At 35.7% G+C, this 15,964-nt stretch overlaps 1 protein-coding gene across 1 annotated transcript; it reads right to left on the reverse strand.

Annotated features, from left to right (window-relative positions):
• Positions 1–8: 8 nt before the first annotated feature.
• On the reverse strand, positions 9–15,459 carry nfe2l2a (nfe2 like bZIP transcription factor 2a). Its single transcript, XM_058786465.1, has 5 exons — positions 15,264–15,459; positions 6,497–6,757; positions 4,475–4,570; positions 4,212–4,358; positions 9–1,933 (listed from the first exon to the last, which is right to left on the reverse strand). Exons 1-5 carry the CDS (start codon positions 15,303–15,305, stop codon positions 710–712), a joined length of 1,770 nt encoding a protein of 589 aa, XP_058642448.1. The 5' UTR covers positions 15,306–15,459; the 3' UTR covers positions 9–709.
• Positions 15,460–15,964: the final 505 nt, after the last annotated feature.

The raw sequence follows: 15,964 nt of genomic DNA on the forward strand, positions 1-15,964 counted from the left end.
CATTAGACTTTGCTGGTTTAAATATGTATTTATTATATAAAGCCTTAAAGTCAAGAGATAAAATAGCAATAGAATAGTAAATTAAGATATAAAAACTGACATAAGTGCAGACTTGAAATGATCACAACCATTTTTAGCATACTAAAATGTGATCTATTTCTATATATACAGTACATTTGTTCCTATCTCAATAGCAAATAAAGTATAAATGTATTTACAAACCATATAGGTAAAAGAATCTCAGAGAAAATATAAAGGAGTACAAAATCCAACGGAGGTTAAGAATATTAGGAAAGTAGAATACGCAAAACGTATATAATAGTTCTGCCATTTCAACAGTTGATGTATAAGCAAAAATACGCTCCTATTTAGTTGTTTCCTTTGCGTAAAACGTACACCGTGTCCTAACCAGTCGCGATGGATTTAGCGATATTCTCAACAATACATGCGACTAAACTGCCAAATAGGAACATATTTGATGATGCTTAATGTACAATAACGTGCAGCCAGATTTTGGACCGATGAGATTTCATTGTGGGCGGGGCTTCCCACCACATTATTCTGTGGCTGGTCAGGACAAACACACTGACGTGGGAAGAGCCTTTGTCGCTTTATTGTGTCATGCCTGGTTAGGACACAGTGTTAGCAAGAGAAAAGCAGTACCAAAAAACAGAAGCAAGTGTGGAAGGACAGAGTAGAAGGAACAGAGCTAGTTGTTCTTTACGAGAGTCTTTTTAAGGCGAGGAACAAGGAAAACGGTGCCATCCGCAGTGTGCTGAAGGGAGTATTCGCTGGGCGAGAAGGGCTTGCCGTGCTCGTCTCGAAGCATACCGAAGACCTCTTGATACAAGGTACTCAACTGCTGCTTCATCTCTCTCAGACTGGAGCTACGCTCGCTCTTCTCCTTTGTCAAACGCTCCTTCTCCTCTTTGAGCGAGTCCAGCTCGTACTCCAGGCCGACAATGTTCTCCATCTTCCTCTTGCGGCAGTTCTGTGCCGCAACCTTGTTCTTGCCCCGACGGCGGATGTCTCTGACGAGGGCGAGTTGGGCCTCATTGAGCTGGTGTTTGGACATCATCTCATTGAAGTCATCCACAGGCAGATTGATGATCTTGTCCACAGTAAATGGGATCTGCAAGGATTTTGCTCTCTGTTCGTCACGGGAGAGCCGCGCCTCAGAGCGTTTCTTCTGCTTGTCTTTGGTAAAGGGAGGTTTGGAGTGGCCGCTGGCCTCTGCCGGCTCTATCTTTGGGTTCTTCGCTTTCATCTCCTGTTGGTCTGCCAGAGGTTTCTCCGAGAGAGATCCCTGCGCTCCGTCATTAAGATAAACCAGCGGGAATATCTCGGTATAATCTGACTCCATGCCTTCCGGACTATTGTCCATCTCTTCAGAGTCGGAGTCGCTAAAACCGAAGGATCCATCTCCGTTCAAGGACTTCCCCGGAGAGCTCATGTGAGGACTGGAATCCAGCGACAAGCCGGAATCAGAATCTGGGAATTCAGCCATAGGCTCTGGTTTTCCTGAGCTGAAGCTTCCAGGAGAGAAGCTATGCAGATCCATGGGGTTCACAGGAGGATCGCTGGAGATCTCCGCCAACTGGCTGACCATATTTCCTCCATCGGATGCGAGAGGATCGCTGTTCACTTTAACCTCCATCTCAGGATAAAACAGCTCATTGAATTCTTCAGGTCTAAACTCGGCTCCCACATCCGGGACATTCAGACTCATCTGGCTGAGGTTGGGTGACGCCATAGTGTTGAAGGATCCATTGTATGTGTTGATGTATTCAGGAGGACAAACCTCTGTCTGCACCAACGAGAGATGGTCCATCCCTGGCAGGTATTGGCTGTAGTTTGGGTCCTGTGTTTCTGCGGAGGGTTTCATAAGTCCATCCATATCCAACGACTCCTGCATCTGCATGTTGAGGCACTGCTAAAAATTCAAAAGAACAGCATGTGAACATTGTAATCCAAAGTGAAGACACACACTATGAGACAAACAATATAAGTCTACTATTAAAGGAGAAGTTCACTTCCAGAAAAAAACTGCCTGATAATTTACTCATCCCCATGTCATCCAAGATGTTCATGTCTGCCTTCAGTCACAAAGAAATTAAGCTTTTTGAGAAAATCATTCCAGGATTTTTCTCCATTTATTGGGCTTCAATTGGGGATCAATGGTTTGAAGGTCCAAATTGCAGTTTCAGTGTAGCTTCAAAGGGCTCTAAACGATCCCAACCGAGGAATAAGGGTCTTATCTAGCGAAACAATCAGTCATTTTCTAAAAAGGTAAGCATTTATATACTTTTTAACCACAAATGCTCGTCTTGCCTTAGCTCTGTGATGCACGTCCGCAAATTCATGCATTACGTAATCACATTGTATAAAAGGTGGGGTAGGGCAAAAAAAAAACTTCAAAATCGTCCCACATCGTTGTTTTAACTTTTTTTTTTTTTGATTTAGTCTTTGTTCATTCGATTTGTAAACACTGGGTCGGTACTTCTGCCTACGTCACACATGACTTTTCCAACATAATTATGTAATGCGTGAAGTTGTGGACGCAGAGCTAGTGCAAGACAAGCATTTGTGGTTAAAAAGTATATATATATATATATATATATTTATTTATTTTTAAATGTGCGATTGTTTCACTAGATAAGACACTTATTCCTCAGCTGTGATTGTTTAGAGCCCTTCGAAGCTGCATTGGAACTGCAATTTGGACCCTCAACCCATTGGCCACCATTGAAGTCCACTATATGGAGGAAAATCCTGGAATGTTTTCCTCAAAAACCTCAAATTTCTTTTCGAACATCTTGGATGACATGGGGCTGAGTAAATTATCAGGAAATTTTCATTCTGGAAGTGAACTTCTCCTTTAGGACTCTTTCACATTGTCTGGCAAGTTACAGCTGTTTGAACTTCGAGTGTTTCCACGCTTGACCTGCTCAGTAACGTAGCAGCTTGATGCTTCTCTCCACAGAGTTCAATGCACTGGGGAATGCTGACATGAGTCATATGACAGGACCTTAACTTTAAACCTTTTTGTTATGAACCAGCTTCCATGTGTACTCAGGTAAAAAAAAAAAAAGGTTAAATTCAAACAAAAACAAATGAAGTATACATCCCGAGTTGTTCGTCAAACCACAGCATGAGCTCAGAGAGGGTCATTTGTTTGTTGCTCAGCAACAAGGTTGTTTGCGACTTTCTAAACCACAGGTGGTATGAATCAGAGTACACACAGGAGCACCTCACAACCTCTCTCTCTAAAAACCATTTTAAAGCAGTTCACATCAAAATGAAAATGCTATTATCATTTACTAGCCATCATGTTATTCCAAACCCATAAGTGTTACCCATAATGAAACCTGAGAGATTTCTGTCGCTCCACTGAAAGTCCACACAACCCAAACTTTGATGCATAAAACGTACTAGGAGTTTGAGCACAGTTGCACTATTTGATGTGCTCTACATATGTGCGATGATGAATGTTTATATGTGAATAAATTAAATCTGTTCATCAGCAGGCATGTCTCCTCAGACTTAGATTAAACCAATTCATATGGATTACTTTTACAATTTCTTTATGAACATTTTGAAGCATCAAAGTTATAGTGGAATGGATTGTCATTGGAGAGACAGAAATCTCTCAGTTTCATTAAAAATATTTTTATGATTCAAAGATGAGCAAACGTAGAGTAAACGGTGACAGAATTTTCATTTTGGAGTGTATTATCCTAAAATAGGTGCCATGTTGAGGTGATTATAAGGTGTTGAAAAGTGTTTGTAGAGCTAGTGGCATCTTATCTGGCCACTTGCCAAGCATTAAATGTAAGTATAAATTGGCTTGAGTGTGTAAATAAGCCTGTTCTTGTGCATCTTCTAACAACTTATACCAACTTTTTTCTAACAACTTTTTTAAGTGGAAGTTTTGCCATCAGAAGTTTGTCTACTAGGCTGAATAAATGTTTTGTTTGTTTGTTTTTTCAGAAGAGAAAATATTAGAAACAATTAAAAAAAAATTGTAATATTAAAATCTTTTTAAATATGTGATATAATTTTTTTTATATAATTTACATATAAAATAAAATATGATATATATTTAATATATTTATATATTTTTTATATCTAATAATATTTTGTTGTCCATGTTTATTATGGACTCTGCACTGATTATAGCATGTTAATGAGGTCTGGTTGAGGGTTCATACCTGCAACTCTGGGAGTGAAAGCAACTCCATCCAGGCCTGATCCAGAGAGCCTGGCAGCAAAGGATTCTGGGTAAACGCTGGGATGTCCGGGGGCATCATAAGATCTGTGGAAGGAGGAACGGAGGCATCCAAGCAAGGCGGCGCCGACTGCACAGACAACAGAGAAGAGAGAGACAATTAGACTGAAGTGCAGTGACACGTATAGGTGTTATGTTGCCATGAGGTGTGGGGTGATATATGGGTGACATGTAGGCCATAATTACCTCAGCTGGCTCATCTAGTGGAAAAGTCTCCGCCAGGAGCTGCATGCACTCATCAAATGACATGGCATCACCATCATGTTCTGCAAAAGCTCCATTCTGCACGTACACAGTCAAATACATTCTAATAAAGCCACTGCATTGACACACAGAGCAGGAAACATATATGTAAATGCAGATTCTACGACTGGACTGACTGAGTTTTCAAAGCAACCTTTGACTTACAATTATGAACAAAGGATGTCTATGATTTCATGTACTGATTTGAACAGGATCGGGATCTGTGAAAGTGTTTGTGTAGGCGTGGGTGTGTTCTGAATTTTAATTTCTGTAAATTGAATTGCATGTGCTCTGAATGATATTATGAATTAGATTAAATTAATAGTTTAATTATTGCTATTGAACTAATTTTGCTTTTTAATAATAGAATTAACTTGATTCTCCAACAATGCTCAGACTTGCCAAAGTCTGCAGGATTTTAATGTGATCTCAAATCTCAAACATTTCTCATCATTCTCTTTCTTCTAGGATCTAATGGTGTACACTAAGCCATCATTTTAGAGCTGTAAACTCTTCCTTGGCTGGAATCTTTATTTGAAATTGGAACATAATATATGCTTTAAATCGAACATAAAAGCAAACATTTTGTGACTTGCAATTCAAAAATCTGATTTATCTACTAAAAAACTATTTGACTTATGCATCTTCTAACAACTTTTACCACAATGGAAAATTTGCCATCAGAGGTTTACCTACACCGTAAAAAAAAAAAAAAAGTTGAGCCAACTTAAAATTTTAAGGCAACCAGCTTCAGCAGATTTTTGAGTTTTCTTAACTTGTCGTTTTAAGTTTATACAACAAAAAATTGAGAATCTCCCACAAAAATAAGTTGAGCAAACTCAAAAATCTGCTGAAGCAGTGTAGGATGCCAAAAATTTTACCAGATGTACACAAATTAAATTTAATTAAATTCAAATAAATTCAATTGAATTAATAGTCTTATTAATGCTTTTTTAACTAATTTTATTTAATAATGGAATTAAGTTATACAATTTTGTCTCAAACTATGCTCGGACTTGCCAAAGTCTGCCATCAAAAGTCATAGATTTGAATGTGACCTTGAATATTTCTGGATCAAATGGAAAATTTGTCATCAGAAGTTTGTCTAGGATGAATAAATTTCTCATCATTCATCGTCAAACTTCTACTCTATGTCAACAATTGTGTCACATATTAATTTCTCTTAAGGGCTTTCTTAGAAACAAATTTCTGCTTTAAGACTTCTGAAAGTGCACAAGTAACAAAAGTTTCCTCCAGGCTGGGTTAACCGAATAAAATGTATTAAATTTGCTCAATCATTTCCCCAAAATTAAGCATGTTCACTTCGTACAGGACTGAAATCACGTAGTACATCTGCAAAACAAATTCACATAACCTCCTCAGGGAAAACGAGGTCTTTAGTGTCCTATCAATTTAGTGTCGAGTTTATTTGCTGTCGTAGAACTGCGCTTGCAATGAAGCCTGAGCACCTGAGTTCCAGTAATTATGCCATAGTAGCGGTTCCCAAGCAACTGAGCAGCTGCACCCTGTAATATGAGGGGAGGGTGTGTGTGTGTATACCTGGTATTTATCACGTTATGGGCACCAAATATCCACACAAGGATAGTAATACCAGTAAATGTTGGCCTTGTGGGGACATTTTTTAGGTCCCCATAAGGTAATAAGCTTATAAATCATACAGAATGAAAATCTAAAAATGCAGAAAGTTTCCTGTAAGGGGTAGGTTTAGGTGTAGGATTGGTGTAGGGTGATGGAAAAAACAGTTTGCACAGTATAAAAACCATTACGCCTATTGAATGTCCCATAAAACATGGAAACCCAATGTGTGTGTGTGTGTGTGTGTGTGTGTGTATCTGTGTGTCTCTCTCTGTGTATGTGTGTGAGACAGATCTCAGATCCGCTCTCCTGTTGCCCTGGCATCGATATGCACACTCACACCTCTCTTCCTGCGACCGGACGGTGTACCTGTGTGATTTGGGCACTGGTCACGCTGTCCTGCGTCAGCGGGGCGCTCCGCGGCACAAACTCCCCGGTCTCCTCATCCAGCTGGAGTTGAGCGAGCAGCGCTTTCTCCTGCTCCTGCTGCCGCTGCTGCCGCTTCTCCTCTTCCTTCTCACGCTGCAGACGTAACTCCACCTCCTTCTGTCTGTAGCTGAAATCAAACACCTCCCTCCCTGCTCCCAGATCCACGTCCTGCCTCCACAGTATATCTATCAGATCCATATCCTGGAGAAACACAGCAGAGATGAAGATGAGAGGAGGAGCTGGCCGCACCCTGCCTGTCGAGGAGGGATTACACGCCTGTCCCGCCTCAGATAAGCACTCGATGCATCGTCAGCTATGAATAATACATGCCGCTTCTCCTTTTTCACCCCATCTCTGGGAACTACCAGATCACCCACCCACGCAAACACACGCTGTTAGTGTTACTATAAATGCTAGTGTCAGATTTAAAGGTCAGTTCAATTCAAAAAGCACAGTGGCTGGAAAAAATGAATGCTGCAAACTTCGTATTTCTGTGAGTGAAGCTTTCATAGGTTGTTTGTAGGAAGTTGACGTGTCCTGTAGTGTGACATGATTGATATCTAAAACAATAGTTAACAGAATTGTTTTAATTACTTTAGCAATATTATGCATGCTCATGTTATTTGATAGATTGCATGGTATTATTTGGTCTTTGAAAAATGAATTTGCCACACCGCAATTTCTGTACATTTAAAGTTATGTAATATAGATGCATTCATTTAATTTAATTTAATTTAATAATTTAATTTGTAATATTTTTAAACATTTGAATTAAATTTAATAATTTAATTTATAATATTTTTAAATGTAAATAAATATATGAATATTATTTTTAATAAATTTTATGAATACTAATTTTCTTTTTCTTTTTAAAATGAAATGCAAGCAGTACATATTTTACAGTTTTTCTTGCTTAAGTTTCTCGTTCTCCCGAGAAAAAGACTCATCTTAAATGTGAAAAAAATCTTAAATGTGTGTTCGATATAGTTTTAAAAGGGATGCTCACATTATTTGACAGACTACATGGATATTTATTTTTAGAAAAATTTATTTGTCTCTCTGCAGGGCCATTTGAATAAAACTACTGACGGCAAAAAGAGGAGGTTTGCTCTGAAAAATTAATGTTATGTGCTCTAATTAATTTAATTTAATTATTTAATTAAACTTTTAAAGGTTTTATTAATATTACGAGTATTTATTTATTGTATTAATTTTTTTATTTTATTTTTTTTTAAATAAAAAAATATATTTTTTCCATCCAAATCACCCACCCAACCTCCTGAGAAGTTTTATAAGTTTTAGTTTTAGATGAGATGCTATTATTTGACAGGCTATATGAGATAACTATCTGATAAAATGATTTTGTCACCCTGCAGGACCATTTACAATTAACTAATGAATCCAAATGTGTTGGTGACCAGCAGTGATGGGAATAACGGCGTTACTAACGGCGTTATTTTTTTCAGTAACGAGTAATCAAACGAATTACTGTTTCCCACGTTACAACGCCGTTACCGTTACTGGCAATAAAATGTGGCGTTACTATATTATATTATTAGAATTTAATTTTTCAGTTCATCTCAATGCATGCGCAGTGTAGCTGTATTTGACGTACCATAAACTCTAGTGTGAAGGCGCACGGCTCGCCGTCGCTCTCTCTCACGGACACGAACACAAACAAAGATACAGAGCAAGAGAGTCTTTCATAACATGCAGAAGTGACGCGCTACATGTAAACGATATTCTTTGTTGTATTTTCCTGTCAAAATAACGGAGTTCCTTTGGAATTCTTCAGTTTAAGAACTGCCGGGTTCTCTTGTAGTGGGCGGAACTAATGCGCAAACGACAATCTCATTGGCTGGCGCTCACCTATTATCGTCCCTGTTTTGATTTCAGCAAATCAATTCGAGCGAACGCAGACAACGTGATTAATATTCATGAACCCAGCAGCTCATTAATCCTTAGTGCGTTTAATATTGATGACAAATATCCATTCATACTTGGTTATTCTAATTACTAAAGTTCTATCATCATATAATATTAAATTATAATAATATTATATTATAATGCTTTACTGACTGATACTAAGTGTCAGTAGATACATAGTGTAGATTAATGTACAATGTTTTATAATTGATTCTCTTTAGTGTCCATTTCATTAATTTAACATATTTAATATTGGGGGCATCCAAAGTTATTTGACATTTGAACATTTTTTAAAAGTAACGCAATAGTTACTTTCCCTGGTAATTAGTTACTTTTATAATGATGTAACTCAGTTACTAACTCAGTTACTATTTGTGAGAAGTAACTAGTAACTATAACTAATTACTTTTTTAAAGTAACGTGCCCAACACTGGTGACCAGTTAGAGCACCTAAAATTTTTCTAAACTCTTGTTGATTAAAAAAGACAGTCGTGGTCGTCGTGTTATATATGAAATCAAATACAATTTATATTATGTTAAACTATTTATATAGCTCTCTACTGGTTACCACACTTCTTTGTAACTGCATAGCACACACTGGAATTTTATGTTTTGTGGTAAAACACGCCATGTTTTCACCACTTCCTAGAGAAGTGTCCTGCAGAGATCTGGAGGAGTACACAGCGGCTCTGACCAATCAGCAGTGCAGCATGAAACGCCACCCGCCATGTTGCTTTAACTACAGAGATCAGGGTGTTTGTCAAAAACAAGGACAGAGGACAAGAAATATAGTTTGTGGCCTTGTCGCAGACATGTTGACGTGACCTTGGTAGACCAACATAAATAATAAGAAGCAGATTTAGATGTGCACATCCAACAAGATGCATTAGGCTGTCCTTTTTCTTTAGTAATGCTTCTATTATGTGCATTGGTGGGCAGTTTTTAGTTTTTAAGATACATGAGTACATTTTTCAAATTTCTGTGCCCTGTCAGTTTTATCGCTATTGTCATTTTTCTTTCATTCCAAAGCATAATATCATGTTTTTGTTTTTTTTTAACTCCGCAACATTTTGAAATATATTGTTCCTCATTATTTGGAACTGAAAAAAACTTAAACGGATAGTTTAGTATATCGATGTTTAATGTTTTCATAGTTGTATGACAATACTTTTTTCTTATTTGCAGATGAAAACAGACTCAACGGCATGCACTAATCTTCCTCCATGACTATCTAGAATAATAAACAAGTTTTACTTTTAATACTTCAGGACATTGAATATCAAGTGCAGGTACTTTTATTCAAGTAAAATGGACAAGGAGCACATATATTTCTACTGTACTATTATTCATTGGTCAAAAAGGGTCATTTTTTTTCAGCTAATAACTAAGAGTGCTAAACTCGTTCAGTGATGAGTCCAACGGTGCTGAAGCAATACTGAAATTTCCAGGCATGTAAAAAGAGGCTACGAAAGTCTGGTGTGTTATTACTGTAAGAAATTACCTAGAAGTCAATGCATTTCAGCATCTCAAGCGTTTTGAAACAGCCAGATAAACGAATGTGCCCAAAACACCAGGAAAACAACTCGAAAACAAAGCACAGTTCTGATTCCAGTTTCATAAACAGCGTCTAATCAGAATCAGATACTCAGATATTTGTGATAGATGATATATTTGGCCATTTTCAGATTCTTGCCATCAGCCATAACAGCTCCGAAATCTTCTGAAAGATGAAATAAAATAGAGTGAAATAAATTATAAATGGTCTATCTTCTATGGAGGTCCGTTTCCGTCACTGAATAAAAAAAAAAAAAATAAAATAAAAAAAGGTAATTGCGACTTTTTATCTGACTTTGTTTTCTCGCAATTTCGACACACCAGCAGATGAGGCATTTATAAATGCTGGTAATTCAAATTCTTCCCAGGCTGAGTGACAAAAATGTTTATGAAACCTTGACCTTGGTCTTTTCTTGATTGATAGTTGCAGGAACTAAGTATGGAGATATGCCTTACTTAGTTTTTAACCTCCTCTAGCATTTATTTACACAGTGAAAGCTTTGCACAAACCTTCTGCAGCGCTGCATTTATCTGTTTATGAGGTCAGAAAAACCATGTCGAGCATGTGACTCGAGATCTGTAGAAAATCAGCTTCCTATAGTTTCAGATCACAAGGCCCAGGGGACTAAACAGAGAAGAAGTGTGTACTGACAACAGAGGAACTGCACACTTTAAAAGGAAGTTATTCTGTTTTGCAATTCTGAATCAGCCGTCAGCATTGACATCAGAGTTCAGTAGATGCTACACTTTAACTAAATATGGCAACAAAAATTTATTTTTGACAAAAGGATTGTTTCTCATTATTATCATCATCATCATTAATCAGTTGTTTTCTGCTTTAGTATTTATTATTATTATTATTATTATTAGTCAGTTGTTTTCTTCTTTAGTTATTACTATTATTATTATTATTATTATTGCCAGCACATAAATTCTTAGTCAATTTAATTTATTTAAATTATATAAAATTATAAATTATATAAAAACACATAAATTACAAATTTATTTAAAAAATGTTTTATAAAAATACAATGATACAAATGTTTATTTTTGACCAAAGGACTGTTTATGAATTTTCAATTCATTATTATTATTATTATTATTACTAGTCAAATGTTTTCTTCTTTTGTGTTTATTATTATTATTATTATTATTATATAATTTTGCCAGCACATAAATTCTTATGATTCTTACAATTTGTTTTATTTAAACACGTTAAAAATGTTTTATAACAATATAATGATACAAGTGTTTATTTTTGACTAAAGGACTGTTTCTGAATTTTTAATTTATTGAATTTATTAATACTATTATTATTATTATTAGTCAATTGTTTTCATCTTTAGTATTATTTTTATTTGTTATTATTATTATTAATAATAACATTAATAATAATACATTTACATTTAGTCATTTAGCAGACGCTTTCATCCAAAGCGACTTACAAATGAGGACAATAGATGCAATCAAAATCAACAAAAGAGCAATGATATGCAAGTGCTATAACAAGTCTCAGTTAGCTTAACGCAGTACACATAGCAAGGTTTTTATATATATATATATATATATATATATATATATAATTCTACCAGTGCATACATTCTTAGTCAACTGAATTTTTATAAACATATAAATTATAGATGTATTTAAAAGATGTTTTATAACAATATGATATGACTGATTTCACAAACAAGGTCTAGAGACTAATCGAGTGCATGAGATCCTGGCTTCACAGAGGCCTCCAGACAGCAACATGGAGCGACATGCCCGTCTCGCTCTGAGTCACACACATCCTCTCCAGCTCCAGATAACAGACGGGGAGGAGCCACAGAGATGATGAAACATCTAAACAACTGCTAAATGGGCCCCTCTCACGAGAAGATGGCCCGGACCCTCTCCTCTAGCATGAGCAGAAGCGCTCTCTTCCTCCTCGGAGCAGAATGAACAATGAATGTGTGTTTCCGACTGTTTAGATCGGATGTTTTGTTTGAGCCTCTTGCTGTCAAAACATATTCTGTTGTTTATGAGTGCATTACAAAAAGCATATGTTGTCAATTCAATGATACAAAACAGGTATATTATATTATACAGGTAGTATTAGTATTATTATTTTCTGTTTTATTCTTATTCTTTCTTCTGTGAAACACTAAACAAGGTGTTTGGCAGTTAGTTTGAGCTTTTGTTAACCATGCGAAGGGATAAAATAAAATAAAATAAAATAATAAAAAATTTAATTAAATTAAATAAATAAAATGACATTGGAAGTTGTACACTATACAGGTATTTTAAGTCTTTTGAAGCCATATTATCCTCTTTTCTTGTAAAATTATATTTGGGTTATTATTGTAAATAAATTATCATATTATTATACATATTATAAATAAAAGATATTTCATTACTTGATGTAAAACATTTCTCGTTTTCAAGTAATAAATTAAAAACTACCACTATATAGACATTTGAAAATGCATATAAAAATGACAAAAAACAACAACAAAATGACTAACAATTGAACTAAAATGAAAACAGAAAATATAAAAATGTAATCTATTTTAAAATATTAACAAAAACATACATCATAGCACAGGAATGATACTAAATTAACACTGTGCACAAGTTTTAGTGTTTCATGAAAAAAAAAAAAAGGAAGAAAACAATATGGATCTGAATGACATAAGGGTGAGTAAATGAGGGGGAAAATAATCACCATTTGTTGGTGAACTATTCCTTTAAAGCAAAAGGAAGAATATCTGGTAAACATGATATTTTTGTGAGTGTTTTTGATCTGATGTAAGCAGGCATGTGCTCTGTCTGCTGATGATGTAAGTTTGCATATCGCTCATTATGTATTAAACATCTGCGTAGTGAAAATATCAGTGAATGTGAGTCTAATCAGAGCAGGAAGAGTAATGCACATATGTTTGTGCATCCATTAGCCAATAGATGGGCATGTATTTAGAAGTGAAATGTATATCCAGGACACACCTAACTACATAATTCATGCTCAAAGTGTTATCATTAGCCAGGTTAAAGGAAACGAGAAACAAGAGCTGGATATTAAAACTGCAAAGTTTCCTGATAAAGAAGAGATTATTTTTCACGCCTGTCTCACTTCCTGTTCCTCTAGACTGCGGGAATGTGGAATATACCATTGGAGGAACAAGAGAACTCCTTGTTCTCTAATTTTTTTCGCTGCACGGTTGAGGCAGGTGATACCGCACGTAATCAGCATCAAAACCGGTTCACCAAACCCTCGTATTATTACACTCTCTAAACTAATAATAAACTAGTTCTTTTGTCAGATGATAGGCTAAAACAGGGTCGTCATACTGTCCTGGGCCCTGGGGCGAGAGGGGCTCGATTTAAATGGCCCTGATTTAAATCCCAATAAAAATGACTGAGGCCTAAACTGTTTATATATAAAGATTGAGTGTGAGTAACTTTATTAATTATTAAACAAAGGAGAAGAAAACATTATTACAAGCATTTAAACATTTGTTACTCATAAAAATGATTTAAATCTCGTTCCCTTCAACATATTTAAATGTGTACTTTGGGCATCAGCGCACACATTTAAGTTTTAGGAGCACTTGATAATTTTTATTAATAACACTGACAAACTTGATTACGTTATATACTGCTAAACAGATCATTAAGTAGCCTAAAGCATGTGGCACAATAATTAATTTGGTGTCACGTTGCTTTAAAGCGTTACTTGCGTGTTTTATAAATTCTCATCTAACATACAATTAATCTAGCATGAAAGCTGTGAGTCTTAAACGTGCCAAATATCTGTATCCCCCAATAAAATGGGGATTTTGGCCTGTCACACCTATATTTACAACTGTATTTTACTATTAACACGTAATCATACAACGTCATTATTCTGACATGATCTATAGTAAATGGTATGTATATAGTAAAATGAATATTCATTTTAATGTAATTTATAGGACATATGTTAATAAACAACAAGGCCCTTAATTTAGGCTGTTGTTACCCATTCTGATGCGTGTATGTGTCTTTATTATTATTATTTTAATTATTTTTTTATTTGTTTTGTATTTTCAATGCAGGCTTGCAAAAACTCCAAGAGATATAGAAAACAAAAGAAAAGAAAATAGCTTAAAAGCTTTAGTTTGACCTTTTATGATTAACAATCACATTTTCTCATATTTTCTGAAGGTCAAGTGCTTCCATCCCTGACTTCTTTTTTTTTTTTTAAGTAAGAAATTTAGGTTTTGTACCCTATTCAGGTTCCCATTCAAATAATGAAAAGCGTCATAAAACCTTGATTCATATATTTCCATGCATCACTTCTAAATGTGAATGCACCACTGATCTCTTCTGTTATATTTCTCGATGTCTTAATACTGAAAGTTTTTTAATGTATTTAACCTGAACCCCAGGTCCTTATTTCAGTTAGATACACAGAATTACATTAGTTGTGATAGAGACTAATCACATAAAGCCGAGGATCGCTTCTTTACGTCAGGATACGAGGCTAAAGTAAACAGCACATTCCAGATTGGAGCCGCCTGCTATTGTGCAAGGCGCCGGTGAGTGCGCATGCGCAGACGCGTCTGCTGTGGGAAACACGCGAAAACATCAAAGCTCAACGACACACGCATCTCATGACAGAAGTTCAGCCGTGAGCTGCTTCGCGTCGCGGTACTAGCCATTACGCACTGTGGTCATTTATATTTACCTTTCTTTTGATATTTCGTCCTTCCTTTCGTTCTTAGGACGGCCCAAGTTCAATGACTATGCAGAATTTTGAGTGAAAAGGAGAGTCGCGAGAAAATGGGATAACGTGAGGAAACGCCTCCTTTAACTCGGACTATATATTAATGATATATATTAAAATATATAATATACGAACGACTTCGCCACTACAACCACGTCATAAATTATAATAAAAGATAATTATCATCTTGAAACTTTAAAATCAGGAATAATACGCAAGGCTAGGCTATTAAAAAGTCACTTGGAAGTGAGCGGTGTGTAACGTATAAGGCTGTGATCTAGTAACACACATGTCTATGGCATAAGCAATAAATACATCTGAATACATATGTCCCACATTACCGGTTCAAAGGGCAAAATGATGTAACATCATAGTACAATTGGGAAAACGTTTTAATTTTAGTATCATTTTAATACTATTAAAAGCGAAACATTATTATAACATAAGTGACGCAATTAATTATTATTAAATATTATTTACCTGTTGGCTTGGATGCATTTTAGGCAATTCAATCTCCATCATGCTGAGAGATAATCTCTCTTTTTCCGTTGTAACTCCTAATGTGATTTCTTTCTTTGTAATCCTTCACAGCGAAATAAAATCAGGCTTAAAATAAATACGTCAGATTGTCGTTGCTAGACGATGTACTTCTGAAGGAAATGCTGTCTGTAGAGTTAAGAAAATTTACGGAAAGCCCCAGTCATTTGATAGCCCCGCCCACACTCGCGCTGACCAATAGAAAGCGCTTGCTGAGCTGTTGCGTTATACGCCCCTTTTACTTTCCCACTCAAACCTCCTGAACATGAACAGAGCTGAACCTTTTTCCTTTATTTTAACAATAAATTTATATAAATCTATACTTTATTTACATATTTATTTCTATCTGGAAAAAAAGAAGAAAAAAAAGCAAGAAAGCGGTTTGGTGAATAGCATATACTTTCTTATTTTAACATAAATGTTCTAACTAAATATTCAAAGCTTATCTTAACAGATGAGTTTTTAAGGGTTCAAAAATATTTTTTGCTATTTTTTAAATAATAAACGACTTCTGTGACAATAGATTCCTAGCAAACACATAACATGAGGTGCTGATCTAGATGGAGCAGATTGCTGCACCTGCTTTGGACTCAAAACGATAGGCCTGTTTCTGTGTCAGGTGACTTTTCTTAATCCTTAGTTAA

The sequence above is a fragment of the Onychostoma macrolepis genome, chromosome 09, assembly GCF_012432095.1.
Source record: "Onychostoma macrolepis isolate SWU-2019 chromosome 09, ASM1243209v1, whole genome shotgun sequence".
Classification (NCBI taxonomy): Eukaryota; Metazoa; Chordata; class Actinopteri; order Cypriniformes; family Cyprinidae; genus Onychostoma; species Onychostoma macrolepis.

Excerpts from the sequence above, each read along its gene's own strand:
- nfe2l2a (XM_058786465.1), bottom strand. The coding sequence starts at position 15,305 with ATGATGGAGATTGAATTGCCTAAAATGCATCCAAGCCAACAG. Across the intron at positions 4,571-6,496 it reads CCAGTGCCCAAATCACACAG|AATGGAGCTTTTGCAGAACA; the intron begins GTACACCGTCCG and ends GTGTACGTGCAG. Across the intron at positions 4,359-4,474 it reads CACTAGATGAGCCAGCTGAG|TCGGCGCCGCCTTGCTTGGA; the intron begins GTAATTATGGCC and ends TTGTCTGTGCAG.